We start from the raw sequence: 26,547 nt of genomic DNA, 5'->3' as shown, positions 1-26,547 counted from the left end.
AATTTTGATAACTTCGCTCTGGTCCCTTGGAGAGGGACAGGAGCGTTTTGCCTTGGTCCCTTGGAGAGGGACAGGAGCGATTTTGCAAATCCAAGCTTATCTGTCCTTTGTTAGCTTTCCAAACTATCTTCAACGGGCTAAAAATGCCTTCTTTCATTCGTTTCAATCACAAAACTTGCTTCGTCCTTGCAAGAAAATTGCACTTTTTAGAAAATCGCTTTGGACCTTCAGCAAGGGACAGGAGCGCCTTTTGTCATCTTGGTATATTTCCTTGCTTGTGGACCACTCAAATTATATTCAATGCACAAAACATGCCCTCCTTGATCTCTTCCAATCATAAAATTGTCTTGATCCTGCAAGAACAGTGCAAATTTGAAATTCAAGCTCCGGTCCTTCAGTGAGGGACAGGAGCGAATTTTGTCTTCTAGGCCAAAATGCTTCACTTTTCACCATGAAATGTCTTGGCTAAGGAAGATATCATCTTGTTACACGCCATGAATAAGAGTTCAAGTCTAAGAAAGGTCTAAAAAATGTGTATATAAACAAAATCGCTCTGGTCCCTTGGTGAGGGACAGGAGCGCTTTGTCTTGGTCCCTTGGAGAGGGACAGGAGCGAAATTCGCTCTGGATCCTTAGTGAAGGACAGGAGCGAAATTTGACTTTTTGAACTCTCTATCAGGATAATTTTTATGGAATATAAAGGAAATGTCACTTATACTTTAAGTTATATTCCATATATACTTTCAGGATGTTTGAGAGTGGTTTCAGACCTCCAGGAGTTATATTGCAAAATCTAGTTTTTTGAGGTTTTTCAGTTTCCAGACTTAGTCAAATTTCAGGATCAGGACATTCCAGACTTAGCCAAATTTCAGGATCAGGACTTTCAGACTTAGCCAAATTTTCAGGATCAGGACATTCAGACTTAGCCAATTTTCAGGATCAGGACATCCAAGCCGGACATGCTATCCTATTGATCTCCCCGACAACACTCAAAATGCAAAAGCCAACTGACAAAACCCTAAAAGACCTAAAAAAAACAAACCCTAAAAAGCAAAAAAGCAAGGGTCCCCATTTGCAATGGGGCGATGTGTGAAAACGTCACAACAGTATCCTAGAGGACAGATTAGACAAGGTTCTCAGCCGGTAGAATATAAAGATGCATTGAATAAAATTCCCTTACCAATTGTTGATGGCAATGGACAGTTGAGTGCCAGATCTTGGGTCCACAAGCTTGACATAGTCCTGTCACTCAAACCGATGCAAGAAGACAATGCCATACAATTTGCCACGATGCATTTGGAGGGTGTGGCGTATGACTGGTGGGACCGTGGACTAGTTATGCAAGATCATGCATTAATTCATTCATATGAGGAATTTGTTTATAAATTGATTGCATGGTTTGACAGGAAGGATGTTGAGGTTTATTATACGGAGTTGGCATAACTGAAGCAGGTTGGTCATGTTGAATCATATATCAATGAATTTCAAAAAATAGCAGTTATGGTTCTTGACATGTCCAAGAAGTGTGCTACCATGCTATTTGTTGAGGGTCTGAGTGATAGATTGCGGGGTTTGGTGAAGGCTCGTAAGCCTAACACACGTCACGATGCCATTGGCCTAGCACTTGACTTGGAGACCACACGTCCCTTCCAACCGCAAAAGAAGACCTTCGATGGATTTTAGTCGAAACAAAAAGGTTTCAAACAACAAAAGAACACTCCACCAAAATCAAAATGAGTTGCACAGGAAAAAGTTATGTTTCAACTACAAGGAACCATGGGAGCCCAACCATCGTTGCCTTGGTAAAGGCAAAGTGCACCTGATTGAGGTAATATTTGAAGATGAAGAACGTGATGAGCAGGAGATTAGTACTGATGATGATACTGCATAGGAGGATCGGCCATAGATAGAAGTGGAGGACACTCCAACAAAAGAAACTCCATGCATTGCAGCTCTTTCAGGAGTTCCTCGCAGCCGGCCTTTCCGGTTGAAAGGTGTTCTTAAAGGGCAACGAATGGTGTGTTTAGTGGACAACGGAGCCACACACAACTTCATAGATGAGGGACTAGTGCTAAAACGTGCACTTCAAGTTGAGGAGTTTCCCGAATTTAGTGTTCTAGTTGCAGATGGCTTCCCATCGACTCGCACTAGGGTAGTACCTCAGTTGAGTATACAGATTGGTGACTACTCATTGACAAGTGATTTTCATGTGCTTGGGCTCAGTATCATAGATGCTGTTTTGGGTTTGGAATGGTTGGAGTCACTTGAACATCATGTTCAAGATTTTAGACAGATGCAGCTGGAATTTATGGTTGATGGTAAGAAGATGGTGCTTAAGGTAATGTTTGATGGGGGTCCACAATTTGTTTCGGCTAGAAGGATGGAGGCTTTATTTCGGCATGGTGATGTGGATTGGGCGGCCCAGTGTTTTTGTAACCACCAAGCCTACCTCCAACAATAAACGAGAATACCATGTGGATATACAGACGGTGTTAGACAAGCACAATATAGTTTTTGGAGACATACCTCCTGGTCAACCACTTGATAGGGGATTCGAGCATGTGATTGAGTTGGAGGAGGGCGCAAAGCCAGTGATCACCATGCCCTATCGACATCCACGTCACTTTGAGGAGATTGAGAAGACGATCAAGGAGCTTCTCAGTTCGAGCCCATTTGCCTCATTGGTGGTTCTAGTGAATAAAAAAGATGTGGGGCTTCTTGTGATGTTTTCACACATCGCCCCATTGCAAATGGGGACCTCCTACTTTTTAAGTCCTCTTGGTCTTTTGGCTTTGGTTTGTCGGGTCTTTTCGCGGCAGTCTCATCAGTCTCCTTGCTTTGCAAGTGTTTTGGGGTCAGTTTGATCAAGCATGCAAGTCTGGAGCATTGTTTGGTTGTTTTAGGGTTTTAGCCGTCAAACCTATATTTAGGGTTTTGGAAAAACTGAATGTAGAACTGGAATTAGGGTCCTTCAAGGAACCTCCCAGTGAAATTTGAGCGAATTCTGAGCAACTTTCTATTTTTGGAAAGTTCCTATTTTTTAGAGATTTCACTACCTCCTGGAGTGTATTCATTTGACCAAAACTTACTATTTTTAGTAATTTCTATTTTTAGTAAGTCTATTTTTAGAAAGTGTCTTTGTGTCCAGTTTTGTTTTAACACTAACATGTTGAAAAGGTTTCTATATTTGGAAAGTTCATTTGTGGCAAGATCCCCGCAAACAGACACTGAAGACTGAACATTCCTGAAGATTTGTCTAAATCTAGAGAATTTGAAAAGTGGGTAGGGTGATCAAAATCTGGCTGTGTGTGGGAATCAATCTAGGAATGGAAAGCTTGGAAATCGTCTAAGTCTGGAGAAGTTCTTCAATTCCCTTGATGGCATTTCAATCTAGGAACATTCAAAATTGATCAAGTTTGGAAGAAAAATAGAAAATTCCTTCATGTCTTGGAAATGGCCCCCCAGACCTCAGGTGGGCACCAAAATGGTGTCTTCATGGAAAATGGTAAAAAGTTGCAAATCCATCACTAAGTGTCTTTAGCGCCCTACGAAGGAGTTGGGCGTTAAAACCTCATTGCCATGGAAAATGGAAAACAATGAAAATTCCATGACACAAGTGAAATAGCGCCCTAGGATGAAGGAAGGGCGCTGAAATGCCCAAGTCTTGGAAAACCTTCAAAAAGTGAAATTCCTTGACACATGCAAAATTCCGCTCAAGGATGGAGTAGGGCACCAAAATGCCCATGGCATGGAAAATGTAAAAAAAGTGAAATTCCTTGCCAGTGGAAAATTCCGCCCATGCCAAGCCAAGGGCACCAAAGTGGGGGTGGCATGGAGAACTCCAAAATTGATGAATTCCCTCTCTAGGTGAAAATGGCGCCCATGCACAAGAATCCGGCTCCAGAATGACAAGGTGATGGAAAATTGCAAAAACACAAAATTTGCGCCCAGGTGGAGTAAGGTGCCAAAACTACAATGCCAAGGAAAGTTGAAAAATGAAGAATTCCTCCTTTAGTAGGAATTAGCGCCCAAGTCTTGATTGGGGTGCTAAAATGAAGAGGTCATGGAAAAGTGCTTAAAAGGTGAAATTCCACCACCTGGTCAAAATAGCGCCCAAGGAAGGAAGTCTGGCACTCATGTTAGATGATCATGGAAAATGTGAAAAACTTGAAATTCCTTGGCAACATGGATTCAATGCCCCAGGTAGGAGAGTTTGGCGCGAAAACAAGACAAGCAATAATAAATGCTTCAAGATGAAATTTCCTCCATCAAGCTCAAAATTCCACGCCCAAGTCAAATGAGAAAATTGTCTAAGGCATGGAAATCCAGGGGTTAAGGATGAACCAAAAAGGAAATTTCCCCTCGGAATTTGTTTTGAAAAATCCATTTTCGGGCATCCAAAATCATTCGAATTTCAAAATGATGATAGATTTAGTGTTGTAAGAGAATTTTATCTCTCCTGGGCCTTGGAACCCTAAAATTTTCCTAAAAAATAGATGTTGAAAAATCATTGAAAATCTCTTCCAGAGCAAGGAAAGTTCAAAAAACTTCGAGAAAATGCTTCTATAGTCAGAGATTCTCCCTATTGAAGTTTTCTTTCTCCAAGGGTTTCTCGTCAAGTGGCAGCCAGGTTAGCACATATTGAATTAATGGCAGATTCCTTTTGCATGCGGCTGTCACGTCCAAGAGATGATGGTGCATTTATGGCTTCATGGTGGTGCACTTATTACAGTAATATTTTGATCAAGGTGGTGGACCGGTCAATGCATGGTGAATTTATGGAGCATCTTTCTTTTGCATGCGGCCGCCATATTTATGATTTTATGACAGATTCCTTGTGCATGTTGCCATTGCATGAAGTAGTGGAAATTTAGGAACGTTCTTTGCATGGGGAATATTCATTGCACATTGGGCGAATTTGATCAGGGTGGTGCATTTAGTGCACAAATGGATGCCATTTTTGGCAAAATGTAATTAATTGTATATGAGCATCATGGGTATTTATTGCAGATTCCCCCCTTGTTGCATCATGTGTGGGGGATCTTTTTGGGAAAACCCTAATTAGGGTTTGCATGTTCTCATGGGTCAAGGCCTATATAAAGGGGTGACCCCCCTCATTTGTAAAGGAGGAGAGATTATTGTCCGAGATTGTTGCTATAAGTTCTGAAGCAAGTCACATAATACATTGTTCAATTGTTGGTGTGTTCTTGTGTTGCCTTAAGGCTTGCATGGTCTCACTCTCTTCGATTAGAGTAGATTTGCTTTAAGTTTGTTAGATGAACGAGATTTGATAGGATTGCTTGTTGTAGAATCTGAGCTCATACCTTTTGTGTGTAGCTGATTTTTGCATACTTTGTAAGGTTAGTTTGAGCCTATTTTATGTGTGAGTTTAACAACGATTATCGAATGGATGTTGTTTAAATTGATGGCATTCATTGGTAACCTGAAAATTTATTTCACAACCCCAGGAGATTGCATCACCTTCGTGTAGTTGTGCTATGCTGGCAAAGCGGAGTGTGGTTTGATTTTGCACAAGTGATCCCATCTCTTTGTTCATAAGTTATACTAGATTTAGCGTAGCATTCTAAACCCCTCTCTTATTTACTTTTCTTTATATCTTAACCCAAAAATCCAAAAACAAAGCTTTTATTGATAAATCATTTGCAGTTTAAATTCCTTAAAGCTATAGGTTTGTTAAAATCTTCTGTGAGCATACGTAAAGCCCCTTGGATTACCTATAAATACATCAGCCAACTGAGTCACGTCCACGCATTGGAGGAACCTTCGAGTTAGCCGTTTGATCTTTTTGTGCAATCTTAGCATATGGCCTAACCTTGATCAAGAGAGAGTAAGGTGACCGTTGGTAACTTTATTTTTTGTTCGACGTCATCATAAAAAACACGTCAATAGGACTATGCACATGTGCATAGACTACAGGGCGTTGAATAAGAAAACTATTAAAAACATATATCCCATACCCAGGATCGATGAGCTACACGGGGCCGTGTACTTTTCCAAAATCGAACTTCGATTTGGATATCATCAGATATGAGTCAAAGAAGAGGACATTCACAAGACCGCTTTCGGTTGCCATTATGGGCATTTTGAGTTCTTGGTCATGCCTTTTGGACTCACAAATGCGCCGACAACATTTATGTCTTGTATGAATCATGTGTTTCGAGAACAGTTAAGGAAATTCGTTATGGTTTTCTTTGATGATATCCTGATTTATAGCAAAACTTGGAGTGATCATGGAGACAGTCATTGTATGCAAAGGCTTCCAAATGCGAATTTGGAATGACAAAAATCTTGTATTTGGGACATGTCATCAGTGCTAAAGGAGTCAAAGTGCACCAGGAGAAAATTTAGGCGATCTTGGACTGGCCACCACCAACGAACATAACGGAGCTGCATAGTTTTCTTGGCTTATGTTCATATTATAGGAGATTTGTTAGATTTTCACAGTTAGTGTCTCCTTGACGGACTTGACCAAGAAGGGTGCTTTCCTATGGCCAGAAGAAGCGCACAAATCTTTTGATAAGCTTAAGGATGCTATGAGCACATGTCCAGTATTGGAACTACCAGACTTTACACAACCATTTGTCCTGGAATGTGATGCTTCGGGACAAGGTATAGGAGCTATACTTATGCAGAATAGGCACCCGATTGCCTATGAGAGCAGGAAGCTTAGAGATGCTGAGAGGCTGTATTCAACTTATGATAAGGAAATGCTAGCCATCATGCACGCACTAGCAAAATTTAGACAGTACCTAGTGGGGGCGAAATTTGTGGTCCACACTGATCATAACAACCTCAAGTATTTCCTGGAGTAGAAAGACTCAAATGAACGACATCAAAAATGGGTGAGTAAAGTACAAGCTTATGATTTCGATGTTGAATATGTTAAGGGAAAAAAGGATATAGTTGTTAATGCATTATCCAGGAAACCGACATTGTGCTCCCTCACAGAGATTTCCTGAAATTGGAAGTCCCAGTTAATTTCAGAATATGTGAAGAATTCTTTTGCTTCAGATTTGTTGGATGGAAAGGTACAAGATGATAGATATTTAGTGATTGACAATGCCATCTATTACAAGAATAAAATTTTCCTTGTATCTGGTTCCAAATTGAAGGTTAGGATTTTGAGGGTGCTACATGATGCGCCCATGGCAGGTCATCAAGGCTTCTTGAAGACCTATCGTCAAGTGCGTGAGAGATTTACATGGAAGGGGCCAAAAGATGATGTTTTGCAGCATGTTCGAGAGTGTTTGACTTGTCAACAAAACAAGTCTGAGCACACGTTTTTGGCAGGCCTTCTACAGCTACTTCCTATTCTTGAGCAGATTTGGACGAGACTCTTGATGGATTTCATTATCGGACTTCCTCACGTACAGGGGAAGGGTTGCATATTTGTGGTAGTTGATTGACTCACAAAATATGCCCACTTCTTTGAAATTCCCACAGAATCCTCAACATAGCAAATTGCAAAACTATTCTTTAGAGAGATCTTCAGATTGCATGGGCTCCCCAAAACCATTGTCAGTGACAGAGAAAATAGATTCATGAGCGTTTTTTGGCAGGAGTTGTTAAGGTAGTGGGAATTGAACTGATACCCCGTACCAGCTACCATCCTCAAACGGATGGACAAACAGAAGTAGTAAATAAGTGGCTAGAAGGGTACCTTCGCAATTATGTAACGGGACAACAACGTGCATGGGTGAGATGGCTCTATTTAGCTGAGTATTGCTACAATACCACCTATCATATGTCCATAGGCATGTCTCCTTTCAGAGCACTTTATGGATATGATGCACTTTCATTCATGGATTTGGAATTTGAGGATAGCAAAGTACCCTGGGCTAAGGAGACAGTTCAGTCTTATCAGGATATTCTTGGAGCATTGAATGTAAAGTTATATTCAATCGCAATAAAAGAACTTATTATATATGTGAGAATATTATATGATTATATTGTCTAATATTCTTATTGTTTCGTTTGCAGGCTGAAGGAGAGAGATCATTTATGTTTTCTATGTCTTCTCCAAATGATTCATGTCGGGCTTTATATGTTTAGAGGACTGGTCAATAGATGTCTTGACCGGTCATGTCATTTAGACATGACCGATCAAGGCACCTATTGATCGGTGCCTTTTCATATTGCACATCCCGATCTATATTACGTTTGGTAACTATCATTAATACTTAAACACTCGGTTGAAGCGGTGTTTAGTTATGATGCTTTGTTAATGGCCCGAAAATGTTTATGAACTAAACTCGATAACAATAGCATTACATATGCTATCGGGTTAATACCCCGTTAGCATATTAATGCCGATCCATAAATGAATCGACATTAATATGCTATCGGGTTACTAGCCCGATAGCATTAGATTGATGCTTAACTATGTTAAGCAAGTCGTCGATCTAATCCATCTTTATCCAATGTCAATATCACAATCATGATCAATGTTATAATCTGATAAACATATTCAGTTCGGAAAACATAAATCAGATAATCTAATAGCATAGATGAATAACCAAAACAGAACAACGGAGATTAACAGGTTACGAGAGTCTTATCTTGCAGAAGCTACTAATGCATTAACATTGAAGGACAACATTCAACACGCACAAAATCAACAAAAGATGTACGCAGATAGACATTGTGTTGAAAGGACTTTCGAGGTTGGTCCCTATAGGATTCTCAGGAGGATAGGTGAAGTTGCATATTGGCTAGAGTAACCTGAAGGCGGTAAGATCCATAATGTATTTCATGTCTCTTGTTTGAAAAAGGCATTGGGCCAGCATATCGTGCCATCCCCAGAGCTTCCAGCCTTGGACGAGGAAGGAAATTTGGTACTAGTTCCAGAAGGTATTGTTGATTGGAGAGAAAGGAGACTAAGAAACAAGGTGGTTCGGGAATATTTGATTAAGTGGAAAGATTTACCAATTGAGGATGTGACTTGGGAAGGGGAGGAGATTCTACAGCATCCCAATTTACAATTGTTGAAGGGCCAGCAATCTCAGGAAGGGAGGACTGTAATGTCCCCTCTCATTTGACGGCCCACAGGTTGTCAAATTCTGGCCTGCAGCATTCCCAAGGCTAGAATTAAACAAGAAATAAAGGGAATGCGAGATTAAATAATTTGGAACCCCAAAATGAAAATAGTTATTATAATTTTTCGTTGAGTCTTAAAGAGGGGGCCACGTCAAGCTATAACATTATTTTCTCTAGGCAATGATACTTGGGGGACATAAATTAATTAATAAACTTGTATTCATTGCCTAAATGAGCTAAAGAAGAAGTCTCTAGAAGCATCGATGATTTTTTGTATTGGTTGGAGTTATTTTATTAAGGGGTGGATGTAGCATTTCATTCATTCATTCAGCCAAAGTTATTATTATTTTCTCTGCAAACTGCAATTTGTGTGCACTTTCTTAGGATGAAACCCCTGGAAGGAAAATCTTCTGGACGAAACCCCAGGAGACTCAGCAAACTCATTACAGCGATCAAGTGCCTTGAATTACTTCTAGAGCAGACTGCTGGTAATGAATTTTAGATGGTTAAAGGCAAAATAATTATTCTGAAACATTTTGAAGGGTTTTAAAAGCAATCTGAAAATAAAATCGCAGCACCTGGTAAGAAAGCGCTGCCTGAACAAGAACACTGCATCTGCAATAGTATATCAGATCATTTCCAGCTATGTAATGAAATTTAGTTTAATACAAATATGGGAAATTCAGTAATGATTGCATGAAGCTTGATTTTTCCTATAACTCTGCTGTGTATTGGTTAATTTGTGATAAATCTATGAAAGATTTTTTTTTTTCATCAGAACTGCTAGTTAGGATATTTCATATATATATATATATATAGACACACACACACACACATATATACACATACATATATACAGATATATATACATATACATGCACACACATACACATACATACATACATACATACATACATACATATCCATATACATATCCATATACATATCCATATACATATCCATACACATTTGCATCAAAACATGAAAATAAAAAAATAGAAAAAACCAAAAAAGAGACAAATCAAAAAATTAAATATCCACAGAGGAGTGGGATTTTTCAGTGGTATCAGAGCACAAGTTTTCCCTGCCATCCTGTTGGGTAGTAGTCATTGGTTACATATCAGAATTAGAAGAATGTCTATAGCAGATAAGTCTATATGTGAGTTGATGCAAGAACGTTCTAAGCTAATGAAGGACCTAGATATAAAAGGGTATCTTAAGACTTTGAAAAGATTGAAACATGATGAATGTGAGACAAAGCCATAAGTTGTCTCTTTGATCATTCATGCAGCTATGGTGGATAAAGTTCTGCATGAAGGAAATAACATAATGGCAGCCTCAAATACACCTCTTGTTGACATTGGTATGAAGTTTGGCATATATAATATCATTACTTCACCTTCAAATGATGGGCTTGTTGAAGGAAAAAAGGATGAAGTTTTCAAAACAGCTAACAATGATGATTCTTTATCTCATTACACTGATGGAGTTGATTTTATTCTTGAGAACAAATCTGATTTATCTTTGCATGGAGCTGACTATGAGGAGAGAATTAGTGTCTTTGATGAATGGGATTCACAGTTTACTACTGAAAATGTTAATGGAAAGCCACAGTTGATTTTTGTTTGCCTTGGAGACTCTGATGATAGGAATGATAGTTCTGATTTTGGTATTTATCATAGCAACAGTTCACTTTCTTTTCATAATCAATTTGTGGTACCCATTGATAACCCATTGTTTGAGATGGGTGTTGATGAGACATATGACAATCCACTTTAAGAGTTGGAAGATGAAACGACTCCTGGTTGTTGATTTGCACATGGTGAAAATAGCAAGTTTTGGGATCCATGACAGTGATTTCCAGCTTGGTGTTGATCTTAGTTGACATTATGAGGTAATTGGTTACCCTCCAAAGTAGTTGACATACAAAGTTAGCCACTACAAGGTTTCATTATCAGCACACTTCCCCTCAATGGTAATTCCTTGAGGCACAAAATTGTTATAAATATAAAGAATTTGACACAACAAAAAGGTATTGTAAATATATTTGTTACCTAATCATTAGTTTGATAGAATTGCAGAGTAATTTCATCATTGAGAACTTTTCTTGAATGAGGCATGCATGGACTTCAATGTGCTTTGTTCTTTGATGTTCAATAAGATTCTTCACAAGTGTAATACGACTTTGGCTATCGCAGAATAAAGTGGCACTCTTAGTATACCTAGATGAAGTTCATCTGATAATCTTATGAGCCACATTAATTCCCTTTTAGATTTGTTGCACTTCTATTTTTAGTTTTTGTAAATGAAAGAGTCACAATTGATTGTTTCTTGCTACTCCATGTGATAGCATCTATGCCAGATTTAAAGACATAGTTAGAAGTAGATTTCCTGTCAATAAAATCATAAGCATAGTCATCATCAAAATAACTATGTAAATTAACATTTTTGGTGTCGGATAATTAAAACCATAGTTAAGTGTTACTATAGTATATGTTAATATAATTTTTGCCATTTTCAAATGATTCACATGCGGATGTTGCACAAATTAAGATACGATACTTAGTGCATAGCTAATTTCAGGCCTATATATTTTAAGGTAAATCAAACTTCCTACTAGTTGTTTAGATAAAGCAAGCACTTTTCCTATGGTGCCTTGGGATCAAGTTTAATACGGACTTCAAGAGGAATAGTAATAGGTTTACAATTAATTATATTAAATTTTTAAAGTAAATCTTGTGCGAATCTTGATTGAGATGCCACAATGGAAGGATGATGTTGGAATAAAGTTGTTCCCAAGAAGTGATGAAGAAGAGAAAAGTCACTCATTTCAAATGTTTGATTTAGTTTGCTTTTATACTTGTGGATTAAAGATCTAAGAATCTTAGTTACAGGTTTTGGTATGGGTGCAGGTACAGGTACTAGAACCTTGTATGGCAGTCCAACAAATTTTTTTCTAGTGTGTGTGTGTGAATCTTCATATTTCTCTTCATCAAAAGCATCAAAATCTTACTTTAACCACAATGAATTACAAATTTACAATGCCACTTCCACTAGCCATGTACTATACAAGCTGCCTTATCTAAAGATATTTTCTGGATATTTGTGTAACAACAATGTCAAAGTCAACATGCTCATGCGTTATATCCCTATTCCTTGTCACCCCTTCATTGTAATCAAGTTTCTTATGTGACAAACCTTCGTGACATATGACATTTTCACAATTTTATCACTTAAGGGAGAGATTATCTATGTAGGAATTTTTTGTTTATAAAAATGTTTAAAATAAGTAACTTTTTCTTTTTTTTTTTTGGGGGGGGGTGGCAGCCCATAGGTCCTCCTAGGTTTGCATAGGTTCGACCTAGGGTCTTGTTGATGTGTTTTTCATGCACATAACATTTCAGAATAAAATACCAAGGTAATTTACCCTCTTGAACAAAATCACCTCAGATGCTAAGAATGAGATCAACTAAAATGATTCCAAGGTTTCTACATGTAGGTCTTGACGAGTGGGTAACTCAATGGTTGATGTGAATTGCTGTGTTCACTTGGGGACTTACGCAAATGTTTGGATTATCATGAACATGCGGAGTAGGTGTGCTGACAACTTAAGATTTATCAATATGGCTCTGGATTTACTTTTACTAAAAAATGGGCAAAAGGAATAGGGTTCAAGAAATCTATTCTAAGCCTAGGAATGTAGGAAATGATGAATGGATCTAGTGGAATCAAACTAGGCAAGGTCTCACAAACAGGTATTGACACAAGCTTAGTGCAATTGTCTAAGGTATACTTGAGGATTTTCAGACTATCACCATTAAATGTTGACACCATCCAAGTTGATGCTTGCCAAGGGACACATAATAGTTGAAGTTAAGCTTACTTAAATTTCCAGTTGACCACACAAGGCACACTTACTAGCGGCAAGAGGCTAGTGGTATGGATTAAAGATTCCACACAAGTGAATTCAACAAATCTTTCACTCAATCCAACATACATGAAAATAAATTCTAATCTAAAATTCTAATCTAACTTGGAGGAATTGAGAACCATGAATGCAAATACAACACTTGGAAGAGCAAAATCACCAACAATTGAACAATGATTATGATTCAAATAGCTGCAACATATACCAACAATTCTACAAAAACTCTCCCTTACAAATGAGAGACAAGGAGGCATATATAGAGTCTCTTACAAAATGGATGGCCAAGATTGATCCAAGATCAATGACCGAGATCATGCCAACAAAACCCTAGAATTGCCCTAATTAGGGTTTACATAAAAAATGGTGCGACCTACATATGGCCCAATCAAAAGATATCTAGTCATCAAATAGGGAATCTTCTAGAAGATTCCTCCCTGCATCTCTCTCTCTCTCCTAGCATACTCCAAGAATCTAGCCAATACTGAATCTAACTCCTCCTTGGAAATGCTAGGCAAGGTATCCTGCTGTAAATCAATCACGTCCAGTGAATTCGAGCAAGCGTCCAAAGTGTTCTCCCAATCTAGCATGAGCTTCTGCGAACTATGAACATGAATCAACAAAGAGACCAAGTCATCTGTTTGACTCTTCTTCAAAGACTCCAACTGGCAAAAGTACATAAATTTCATCTCGTCTCTTAATTCGGCTAAGTGTAAACCACTAGCACCACTAACATCGACACCCAATAATTCCTCAATCGAGGCAAGGATCTTCATCTGAAAGTCCCGAATCAATCCTTCCATCTTTATACAACTCGACTGGGCGTTCTCATAAGTTGATTTCTTCATGGCTAGTGAACAATACCAACCATGGAAATCATACCTGTCTACACTGTAAACAATGTTCTTGCTGACCAAGGTGGAATTAGGAATCTTCTTCAAAGCCTGGAGGCGTGGAATAGTTTTCTCTTGAATAGGCCGGAATTCTTCCCAAACTCCGTCCAAATACTGGATTTTGAATACGAGTCCTGTTGTCCTATCATATGCATGGACAAACTGAGTAAGGAAATCATCTGCCTGCTTTCTTGTACTCTCAATCCACTTTTCCACCTCTGGGAGTGTATCTCTCGTTGCCTCATAGTGTGAATGCATTCCATGGTCAACTGCAATAGGGGAAATAAGGGTGGGATTTTCATGCCTTATTCTGGCAATATATTTTCTAAATCTGATATTCTCTTCTCTGTACCTTTCTTTCTCCGCAATCTCTTTGTCTAACCTTGCATCGATTGCCTTGAGGTTTTCACCAACTTCCTGAAATTCTTGCTTTCTGGATTTACGACCAAGGGCAACTGAAGTGATCTGGAAATCTATAGGAGTAGCAATGTCTGTTGTCACACCTGCAATAGGAACAACAATCTGTGCAATCTGCATTCCTGTCTCATCTCTAGCTATGTGCGACAAAATCTCCACTCTCTTGGGCTCCTTCTCCTTAGCACTCCTAGCTAGGTAGTCATCAATGTCGTCAATAGGCTGTACCTCTATCATTTGTTTACTTTTCTCCATACTTCTCATTAGCCAATCAAGAATAGCGGCCATCTCCATACCATCATCGAGACACATATCTCAATGAAGTCCTCTCAATGCCGAGATAACATCATCATCATCAATAGGATTATTTCTGGTCCAATCGTATACTCATTTCCCAAACTAACTTCCAAAAGGACAGTAGGGGATCCGGACTGATCATCATTCTCATTTGGAGGTGCAGATGTCGTTGTGGCATGTAACTCCTGAATATTCTCTGGTAGTATCACTGTGTTGGAACACTGCTGGGTCTCCTTGTTATGTTCTATTACTTCAATCACTTTGATTGATGAGACACTGGGAGGTGGTGAAGGAGTGATAGGTGGAGGAATGATAGTCTTTTGTTTCTTCTTCACCACCTCAATCTTCTTCCCTCTGGCCTTGACTTCTCCTGGCGTGTTCTTCCTTCTCTTGGGAGCTTGACTCTCTTTGTCTGCATGAATCTTGACATCACTGATAGTCCTCTGATCATCCTCGGAAGTAGACTCTTCCGGATTCATCCTTTCGTAAGTGAAGGGAACGCCCATATCAACTAACGTATTCATTTGTATATCTACCCATGCACGGGAGAAACTCAAGACCTCTCTCATCAATATATTCAGGTCAATCTCATACTGTGGATGCATATGATCTCTGTCATCTAACACTTGATCAGGAATGAGGAAAAGTCCACACTTCCTCATGAATCCACTGACATTCTGGACCACATTGTTCTCTTCACTGCTTGCTCGTCCATCAGGTTGGCCCAATAATCTTCTATGTCAACTTTGTGAATGAACTTCTCTCCCCTGATCCTTCCTACTTTCTTATTTTGATCAAATCTTTCTCTTTTCTTATATGTAGCAAATCGATAGAATGCAAGCTCCTCATTCGCAGTGCTGGCGGCTATGGCAGACTGGCAAACCTTTGATGTCTTCCCAACTGAAATAGGGAATGTCATGCCTGTCCTATGCTTCTCTCTTTGAATGACATCGAACTCTAGAAGCTGTCTCACCACTTCCAACAAGATCATTCTGTCGGTCGGATACCTAGGAAGTCTGTAGGGTTCAGATTGAAACCCATGAATCCTAAGGTACGTGAAAGTGGGAAACTGAATATACCACAGTCCATATTTCTCTATTAACTCTGTTGCCTCCTTGGACAATCTTCTGTGGATTCCGCCTTGCAGCATCCGCGTGATGTACATTGTGAATGCATCATTCACTCTCTTATAGTTTTCAATTCTATACATTTTCAGCTGGGGGTAGCAGTCATGACTCTTGAATTGCCCTTGCCCATTCCCGACTTCTCCTTTGCATATCAATCCTCTGTATGAAACAAACCGTGCAAGCAGGTACACCAGGTAAGAAGTCATGGCGAATGACTTGGACCGCTCTACATTCCTCAGCTGAAAGTCCAGATAGTCACTTATAATCTTAGACCAATTTACCAATGTTCCTCTAAGACAATCCTGGATGAAATAAAACATCCATCCATCGAATATTTCTCCCTGCGGCATCCCCATCACTTTGTTGAGTAGGAATATTAAGTCGCTATACTCCTCTTTGAAATCTATGCACATGAGTGTCTTGGGAGCCTTGGAGTGATGAGACCTAGGCTCAATCATCCACTCTTTGTTTATCATATTCTTGCATATACCCATCTTCTTCGTGTATCTTTCTGTATATTCATCCTTGGTCACATCCTTCATGTCTGTTCCGCGTGGAATCCGGAACTCCTCATCAATAGGATCCTCAGCAAGGTAGGCAATAACAACGCCCTCAGGAGGCTTGTTCATTCGCGTGACCGGATCATAACACCGTGCACACTCCAGGATAAGCTCACTGCACTGTATGGACTGTGAAAATCCAGCAGCATGAAAAATACTACTCTTCATAATGTTCGCATATGCTGGGGAAGGAACTTGATTTCTGACTCCGAACATCCGCTGTCGCATCTGGTCCAAGTCTAGGAAATGCATGTTTGTATCTGTGATCTCCTTCCATCTGGATGAAATCTTGAGCTCTGGATAGAATCCAGTCTCCAGCATCTTCAGTATTTCTTTCCTTTCCTTAAATCCGGACTTCGACATCGTACCTGTACGAAGCTTGAAGTTAGACTTAGGAAAATAAATAATGTTCTTGATAAAATTCCTGACTTTCTAAAGATTTTAGCTAATTAGAGCATGAAGTCAGGAAAATAATCCATACTCTTGGTAGATTTTGACAATTAGATTCAAAGTATGACAACACTAAGGCATGGAAACCCTCTATAAAATTCATTAATACCTCCTTATGCTTAGAAATTATGCAAACTAAAATGCAAGGAGTATACCGGATCAACGATGACTAAGGAAAGGTGTGAAAGGTTGTGTTTTCACACAAGGTATGTCTGAAGACACCTTCCACAGTCAACAATGGAGGTCAACAAATCTGAAGACGACCTGCAACTAATAAATTAACTTCAAAAAACATGTTGCAATCCTTCAAAAATATGCACAAACTTGATAAAAATTAGTCTTGATGATGAAAATAATTAATTTTGGAAACATAGTTATGGCTGGTAAAAGATAAATTTCAGAGGACAAGCAGCCATTAACACAGTTGTAGACCTTAAGACAACCTTCTAATGGTCTAAAAATGATTCCAAAATGCCTCCAAATACTCTCCAAATGTAAATCACTAAAGTTGCAGCTGCCTGGGCAATAAAAGTTAAAAGTTAAGTCTGAAAATCGAATGTACAGCCAACAATGGAGGTCTAAATCTGAAGCAAACGACAACAAGTAGGGAGGCAAAGGTGGTATCAAACATGCATGGAATTCACCAAAGTAAGCTCCCAACACTTGCAAAACAAAAATTGAACTTTCTTAGCTATGGTGCCATTTTAAAAGTCTGAAAATATCTTCAATGTAGCTCAGATCTTCAACAATGGAGGTCTGGAACACCAAGCAGCAATGGAGGAAAAATATCGCCAAACTCTCAAACACTAAAAATCGCCACCTTTCACCAAAAAACGCCAAACTTGGAAAAATCGCCAAATCTGAAAATGGTCTTCAATAGCAGCAAGGGAATGGATAGCCAAGCTGGAAAAAATGGAGGAGGAAATAATCCTCAACCCAACACTTCACTTCAACTCTTTGCCAAAATTCGCCAATGAGGGAGAAAAATCGCCTTTCATGGAGACACCTGACAGATTTAATAATAAAATATTGCTGGAGACTCCTCTCTTATACTTGTTTTTGCCTCTCACTTTCACCACACAAGCAATGTGGGATAAAACACTTGCTTATATACATGTTTGGTAAAACTAACTTGCTTCTAGAAGGTTAAAATATTAAATGCTTATTGCAAGTTATTTAATTTTTGCTTTTAAAATTTTAAATAATTGTTAATCATCATTTAAAAACAATTAAATGGGGCTCACTTATTAAATATTTCAATTTTAAATCAAAATTGAGCCTCCAGGGGAAAATTGACTTTAGCTGGGATTAAGAAATCCCACTAAAATCACTTAAAATGTCAAAATAATCCCCACAAGGGAAAATCGATCTTAGCTTGGATAAAAATCCATGCAAAATTTCATCAAAATGCACATAAAACACTCCAGGGGAAAATCGATGGCAGTCTGGACAAGGAATTCACACTCCAAATTTACTTGTGAAAAACACTCCCTGGTGGAAAATCGATCTCAGCCTGGATGAAAATCCGGACTCAAAACTCATCAAAATGCTCTCAGTGGAAAATCGACTTGGGTATGGACTGAGAGTCTGCACAAAAATCCGCATTAACTTGTCACAAAACATCCTGGTGGAAAATCGACCTAGGCATGGAATCATCCCTAACATTGTCCGCACTATAGTCCGCACTCCTGGTGGAAAATCAATGGTAGTTTGGAAAAATCCTGACACTTAGCCAAATTTTAGCACTTCTAGGGGAAAATCGATCCAGGCATGGATAAACAGTGGTGGAAAATCATAGCCAGTATGGATTTCAGGGGAAACCCATGTGTAGTGTGGATTTTGAGTGGGGGAAAAGGGTGGGTAGTCTGGAATATGAGGGGAAAGCACCTCTAGCATGAAATTTGACCTTCTAACCCTTTGAATATGGATTTCCCTTAGGAATTTGGCATTTTAACCACTCAAAATTAGACTGCACTTAGGCAAAATCTCCAAAAAAATGAGCAAAACGCTAGGAAATTATCGGGATAAAGTGTGAAATCAACTTAAATAATACCTTAGGAGCAAGAAAACAACTCCAAAAGGCCTGAGAATACCTTGGCATTTTAAAATCACTGATGTGCGTGTTTAAAAACACGTTAACGCTAAAAAAGTCAACACTAGACAAAAATTAGGATCATTAAAATATCAACGTAGACAAAAATTAGGATCATTAAAATATCAACGTTAGCAACTTGATCCTATAACTTCAAAACCCTTAAACGGCGCTAGGCATGATCAAAACTCCGAGACTCGGACACGGGAAACACAAAATTGGCCACTAAGCAGCCAAAACCCTAACTTAACAACGTAGAAAGCAGGAAAAGAGGGGGGTCCCCGTTAGCAATGGGGTGATGTGTGAAAAGGTCACAACAGGTCCCTCCCAAGCACCTTGGGTTCCCTGTGAAAACTCAAGGTGCCCGGAAGGAAACTTGGGAAAGGACTAGAACTAGAACCGTACCCACAAGTATGGGGGGTTTAGAAGAACCCGATAACATAGCTAAGATTACTTGTAATGAGTAAGTCAACTAAATACGACACAATTATAGTGATTTGTCCATCTTCAGTATTAACAAAGAGATCATTGTTAGATTAGCAAATAGACAATCCAAGAGATTGAAAGAAACTTTGAATTTTTGCATATCAAGCTCTAGGAGCTTATTTAAGACCGTATGTACATTTATTGAATTTATAATTTTATATACATAAGTTGCTTTATTTGGTTGTTCAAAACATTTTGGTTGGGTTATACAAATTTCCTTTTGAAGATCATGATTTAGGAATGCATTTTTCACATTTATTTGGTATATCTTCCCAATCATTTTCTGTTGCTAGGCAAGAAACATCATAGTAGTGCTCATGCTTGCCATAGTGGCAAAGATTTCATCATAGTTTAAACCCTAAGTAGTTGGTTTTGGTTCATGGATTTTCTATATGGATTCAGCAAATTTTTTTGGGGGTTAGTTTTGTTTGTACAATAAATATATAAAAATTATAAATCTATACTTTTTTGCAGCCTAAATAAAAGAATTAAGTGCAGAATACCACATAGAATTATATAATAAACAAAACTGCTACTTCAATGACAATTTGTCATACTCAATTGTCAATGATAGATATTCATTGTTTAATATTATAATAATAATATCAGCAATTAGTGCCGTATGGGTCTGCAAAAAAATCAACATCAATTCCATGTCACAGCCAAATAACTCACCTCTCCAAATTCAAAGCACATATTCATTCTAATTATTTATGACTTTCAATTCTATCTAGATTAATTTCCAAATTGATTAAAATAATTAATTTCATCTTTATGCTAGGAAAGCATTTAAGTACCTTGTACATATGTTTTCCATTTCAATTCAGTAAATTACTGTATTTTTACTATTTAACAATGTTTTAAGTACCAATATTGGTACCCTATGAAATCTTGCCTATAGTCAGTTCTCTGTAGTCATGTTGTCAATCTTGACTGAGTTTCTTCCTTGTTAAGTTGCAAAATGTTTGTCTGAATCTACTTTTTCAACTAAGAGACCTGCAAATTGTTTGAGGTTACATTGTGCCAAGTAAAGAGATGAGTTAAAAACATGAGCAAATTGCACTTTTTTAATAGTACCATTCTAAAAGCATGACTCTAGTGCCATGAAAGGATCAAATGCATAATCAACATGAAGTCAAGTCGAAAACTAAACATAAATTGCACTTCTTGGCTGGCAATGCCAATTGAAATGTGTGACAAGGGTGGCAGAGTTGCTATAAAAGTGTGACAAAGGTGAAAGATGCCTCATAGAAGTGCACCAAACATGAGAGAATTATAAGAAAATCACATTTTTGGAGTCAAAATGCCACTCAAAAGTTCTGCCATGCTTTTAAGGATTCTCGTCTTTAATTTCACATCATGTTTCATTTTATTTGTGGAATGTTTCTTATGTCAATTTAATCCTATTTTTAAATACTTATTCATTGGCTTTTGCTTTAATCTCTTGAATGGTGTTTTGTTTCCATTTCCTATTTTTATTCACTTGCATAATAAAAAATCTTGTGGTGAGATAATAACTGACAGTCTAGCGCTCTGAAATCTGAGAACAAAAAGATAGGTCTAGAGTGTTTTGAAGCATTTTGTATACATATAAACTCCTAGAAGATAACTTGTACATTGCATATAAGTAGCAATCTAGTTTTTTTTTTCGATTGTAGGAGTGGATTAGAGCAGGGAATTTCCCCTACAAATTTGAAGAGATGATTTCCTCAGACATTGTTTTGATTTGTATTTTCCTAAAAAGGAAGAATTAAAGCACTACTATTTTTTAACTTTTGGTGCCCACCATAAGGCATGATTTGTAGAAATTAATCATTTCATGATAAATAACCATCTAAACTCCTCAAGCTCCTATTTTCTAGCCTAATCTAAATTTATTTGAACAAGAATAAGAAGACATCCTAATAGTTTTTTACAAATCTATTAGGCAACAATACATGAAGAGTCATGGGAGAAGTCATCATTGGCGTCTTGTTTCAAAGAACCTACATTCATTCCATCACTGACAAATTTTGAGAATGATGTAAATTTCCTGTTTACTTCCCATGTCTTGCCTATTTTCTATGGAGGAGAACAAACTTCTATGCTAGAAGAATCTGCATATAATTTCTTTGTTGATCAAGAGAAGGTCTCAGAGTCATTTGGAAGACAGGAGAAAGATCCAACTACTTTCATTGAGTAGAAAGGCATCGGCTGCATGATTTAATGGTTAGCAAGATGCTTGGAGCAACATACGTTTTTGCTACATTTTTTTATCCAAATTCCACTTTATCATAAATAACACAGTCAATATCAATATTACAAATTTTGTGACTGCTTGCACTATCATTGTTTAGATTAGAAGTGGTTGAATCGGCAGGAACCACTTTATAGGAGGCTTGATTTAAGTCGAGGTAGTGAATAGTGTTCAATGAGGTAACATGAGAAAAGGGATCCTATTTCTGTTGGGTTTGATTCAGTTGGTGGACACTTTCCATGGTAGGAAATAGAAGTGGTTTTGTAGGTGATGTGGTAATTATTAGGGTCTCATAACTTAACTCCTGTTCTGATCAGAAACTCTGATATTTGAGCCAAATTCACTAATAAATAAAATATGCATACAAAATAGTGTTTACAATGTTAAACTAACGACTATCTATAAGACTCCATAAAACAGTATTGCCATGAAAGTGTTTGAGGCAAACTAAAGCAGTTGCCCTGATAGATTCATACCTTTGAGCTTATAAGAACAGAATACAGCAGACGGGCCACAAGTCACATATAGCTATATGGTTTCATCAGACAAAGTTAGCTTCCTTGGTAATTAACTGCTACTTCCTTAGGACTTGATGGATTTCATTTTCCTCTTGAACAAAAATGTTCAGGAAGAGAAGGCTTCTAGACTACATATGCAGATTAGTAGCAATTTAAATAATATTATGTTGATTGGTTAGATTCATGATTGATTTACAAATGATAAAGAATATAATTGCTTTTGAGAGGATAGTTTTTGAATTCGGTTTTCTTTGTTATTGACTTGCTGTTTTTTTTAAAATCTATCTTTTTGCATTTTCTTACTTCAGTCCTGCCTTTTACATAACATTTCTATACTTGCAGCGGATCAATGGGTTGGCTCGTGTTAAGTATACCAAGTTTGGTGTAGTTGATATGGACTATGTCCTTGGAATTGGTGGCTTTGACTTGCAAAGGTATGGCTCTGCTTTCCTAGAAGAAAAAAAAAAGAAATTAACCCGTTGTGTACATGCATGCACACACTTATTAGTTATCTGTTTAGCACCAAAAATGTTAGTCTTTGCAAAAGCAATGTGATGTGCTGTACGATCCCATCATGACATTTTTTTCATGGTAAATAGTATTTTTTGCATTTTCTATATCCAATTGAACTTTTTGGTACTCAATAATTTGTTGGTTTATGCATGAATATGAGCAGACACTTTTCTAGCAGATTACAGTAAGTATACATTGAGTAATGGATGCAATAGATCCTCAATATCTGTGGGCTCAATAATTTCTTCTCAACATTTTATTCCTCTTTGTAATTAGCTGTGTAGCTGCCGGAATGCATTTGTTTAAAACTTGAAGCATAAATTGTAGTTTTGATATCATTCATTTACCCAAGGAATTTAGATGCCTTGGATTCTCCAATTCTAAAGATGTTAGTGCGTTTATTTAATGTGTCCACACTGCCTATTTTGTTTTGCACAAGTTATCAAAGGGGTGATGATTGTTTCATTCAAATGGTATGTTATTTGTTCAGTAAGGAAGGGCAATGTCATTCCTAACATGTGGAATTATTTCTCATAAGTTTTTGTTTTTGGTTAAATTGTTTTAAGGATTTCTGACTCTTTTGTTAAATTACTCTTTTAGGATTGAATCTGAAGTTCATACAGAAAATTCAAGTGAAGATCACGATGACCACATCCATCATCATGATCATGAACATGGTAAGTTTCAAGTATTACGGTTCCTTCTAATGTCACATATATTTTCTGTAATAGACAACAAACTGTAATGAAGCAGTCAACTTTTGTTTTTGTTGTTTAACATTTGTGATATTACTGGCACAGAAAATCTTCCTTCTTGGTGCCAAAACCATTTGGTTCTCAACTAAGTTACCAGTTTGGGTTTGGGTTCGGACAAAATTTTTTTTGCCCTTTGGGTTCGTGGGTTGGGTTCGTCCATATATACACAAAAATTTAAAGAAATATACAAAATTATAAAACTAAATACATTTAATAGTATGCTACTTCATCATTGATCAATGCCAAATGCCAGTTGATAGTTCAGAATTTCAATTTTATCATATTAATTAATTATGTCATATGCCATATAATATATATCAATGTATCACATATGTGCAGGTTCATGATTCAAATGAAAATCATTACAATTACAAAATTGACAATAAAAAATAATAATTGTCTTCTATCTTCATCAATCATGATGATGATCTAGATCAAGATCATCATCATTTTCTTCAAGTTCAAATTCAAAATCATTTGAACCCAAAGCAGTGCCACTCCCACTAGGTGCATTAGGTGTAGGTATCTTATCATCATCATCCATAGCGACTTTAGCAAGATCATCAATAGTTGCATCCAAGTTGGTACACTCAGGGGTTACATACCAATGCTTCGTTGACCCATCCTTGTACTGTTGTTCCTTGTGTGTTAGAAGACGCAAATTGGAATGAATATAAACCAAGTCTTCTGCTCTTTTTGAAGCCAACCAATTATGCTTCACTGAGTGGATAATGGAGTATGTAATCCAATTCTGTTCAGCAGCAGAAGAACTTGCAACTTGTTGAAATTGGAGAGAAAACCAACAAAACTTAAAAATAAAAAATGTAAAATAAAATAAAAAATGTTAAGTGCTAAAGTCTACAATACAAATGTTAAAAATAAAAAGTTAAAAAAACTTGTGATAGTATCTTGATTGCAAGAGGTTGGAGGAACATATAATCTTGACCATGGAGGTACCACCATATAGTGGCATCCACTTTGGATGGGTCATTAATAGCACAAGGACTATGATTTTTTCTTGAGATAAACAAGCCAAACTCTTTCCTCACATTATCCACCACTTCAGGATCTAAGAAGAGTCTAGTGAATGCTCGTTTGTACCCAGTACCAACTTTAGAATCTCTATATGGTGGAGTTCTCCCTAGCAAAAAATGTAGATCATTGCTATAGTACTTGGGAGATCATGAATGTGCAAGGAGGTGCAATGGCATGGTCGTCTTGTTCCAATGATGAAGAATGATTTTTCCACCCTTTTGAAAAATATTTCTTTAGGGTCGTTGGCCTTTTTTGCTATTATGACTTTGATTTTTTCTATCATGGTGTCCATGCCATCATAGACTTCCCCCAAACATGCTATATTTGTATCAGTAAACTTGATCATACTCATGATAGGCTCGGTGATATTCAAGACATATTCCACATGATCCCACCAATTGAGATCTAGGATATATGACCTAACCTTTTGGGCCCTCTTTGAATTTGATTGCTTCCAAACACCCCATTGGTTACTAATAATCATGGCACCCAATGCCTCTTTCACTTTCAAAAGTCGTCTCATCACTATTGTATGTGATGCAAATCGGGTCTCAACAACCTAGGATCATGTGAAAAATATATCAATAACACATTGAAAAATATTATATACATATTAAACATGGCATAAATAAAATTAAATAGATAAATTAAATTTACCTTCAGCAATTCCAACTTCTAGAAACTCCTGAAAATGGTTTGTGACAAATGGTGTTTTGTAACAAACATTTGAATCTCCCTACCCTCTTGGTATGTTTCCTTCACCCACTCCATTTGAGTGCCAATTGCTTGCATCACCAAGTTAAGGGAGTGTACGGTGCATGGTGTCCAAAAAATGTGCTCATATCTTTCCTCAACCAAAGCACCTGCAGCCGTGCAAATGTTTGCATTGTTTGTAATGACTTGGACAACATTTTCATGACCCACCATCTCTATGGAATCATTGAGAATTTTGGAAATGAACTCTGCATCTTTGAGTTGCCCCTCACAATCAACTACACTCAAAAACATTGCCCCTTTGAGGGACACTGCAATAACATTTATTAATGGACGGTTTTTGAAATCTTTCCATCCATCTTAAACAATATAAACACCAGATTCAATCCAAGAATCTCTAATCGGTTTGAGTGATGTCTCTACAAAATTCTTCTCTTTTGCCAATAAGGTGGTGCGTACCTTTTCATACCCAAGACTTGTGAAACCAAAAGGTGCACCATTGATTGCCGCTACCATCTCCTGCGAATATGGTGATCTCACCAAGTTGAAAGGAAGATGTCATGTCCCCTAATAAATGATTGACGAATGTTAAAAAAAAATTAATTATTTTATATGAACCTTCCCATTCATTTATATAAATAATTAATATTTACATGTATTATGGTTAAAAGGCATGTCCTTTAATTACATGTATTTTTGTTTAACACCGTAAATAGTCTTAACTATTACGGGATTTTTAACCAACTTGGTGTTAATAAAAGAATGGGCACCAGAGATGGAGATATATCGGATTTTATACAAAAGCAATGTCTGGAGTGAAGGTTGATTATCTGTGAGATATCAAGCCTATGAATGATTTCCTTTCGCCAGCCATAACTGGCCTATTGGAACTGTGAATCAAGGAGTAGTCTACGGCGTGAGTGTTGATGATATTATTGTCACACGTATTCATACATACAAAGAGTAGTCTACGGCGTGAGTGTTGATGATATTATTGTCACACGTATTCATACATACAAACTGGAGAAAGACTATCAGAATTTGGCAGGGAGGCACGCTAATTCCATTCCTCATGGAGACTACCCGAAACCTAGCGGAAAGGCACAAAAATTCTATTCTTCCCATTGTGTCAGAGAAACCCGATATCGGGTGTAGTTATATGCTGCACTAGGAGTTATAAGGAGATAGCAAGGGGTTGGGAAAAGGTAAGGACGGCGGTGGATAGGAGGTAGGAGGTAGTAAAGTGGGGTAAGGGGGGTAGTGAAGGAGGTGTAGGATGTAAGCTAGGATGGAATTGGGCTAGGCTAAGGGAAGGAAGGTGGGTTAGGATAGGTAAGCTTAGGGGAATAAGGGGGTAAAGGGTATGAGGTAGGATGGGTAGGTTAAGAGGTGTGAGATAGAGGTTAAAAAATGTAGGGAATGGAGGGCATGAGAGGTAGAAGAAAGGAATGGAAGGAAGGTAGAAAGGTTAGAGGA

At 37.7% G+C, this 26,547-nt stretch overlaps 1 protein-coding gene across 2 annotated transcripts in view; it reads left to right on the top strand.

Annotated features, from left to right (window-relative positions):
- Positions 1–26,547, top strand: part of LOC131035081 (uncharacterized) — a 180,787-nt gene that overhangs the window by 73,110 nt on the left and 81,130 nt on the right. For both annotated transcript variants that reach the window (XM_057966721.2, XM_057966712.2), the window contains exons 6-7: positions 22,397–22,488; positions 23,168–23,244. In XM_057966721.2, the coding sequence (XP_057822704.2) occupies positions 22,397–22,488; positions 23,168–23,244 (169 nt within the window). The remainder of the gene's footprint in view (positions 1–22,396; positions 22,489–23,167; positions 23,245–26,547) is intronic.

This window comes from Cryptomeria japonica, chromosome 5 (genome assembly GCF_030272615.1).
Source record: "Cryptomeria japonica chromosome 5, Sugi_1.0, whole genome shotgun sequence".
Lineage (NCBI taxonomy): Eukaryota > Viridiplantae > Streptophyta > Pinopsida > Cupressales > Cupressaceae > Cryptomeria > Cryptomeria japonica.
The sequence above is the reverse complement of the archived record's forward strand: the minus strand, read 5'-3'. Positions and strand labels throughout refer to the sequence as shown.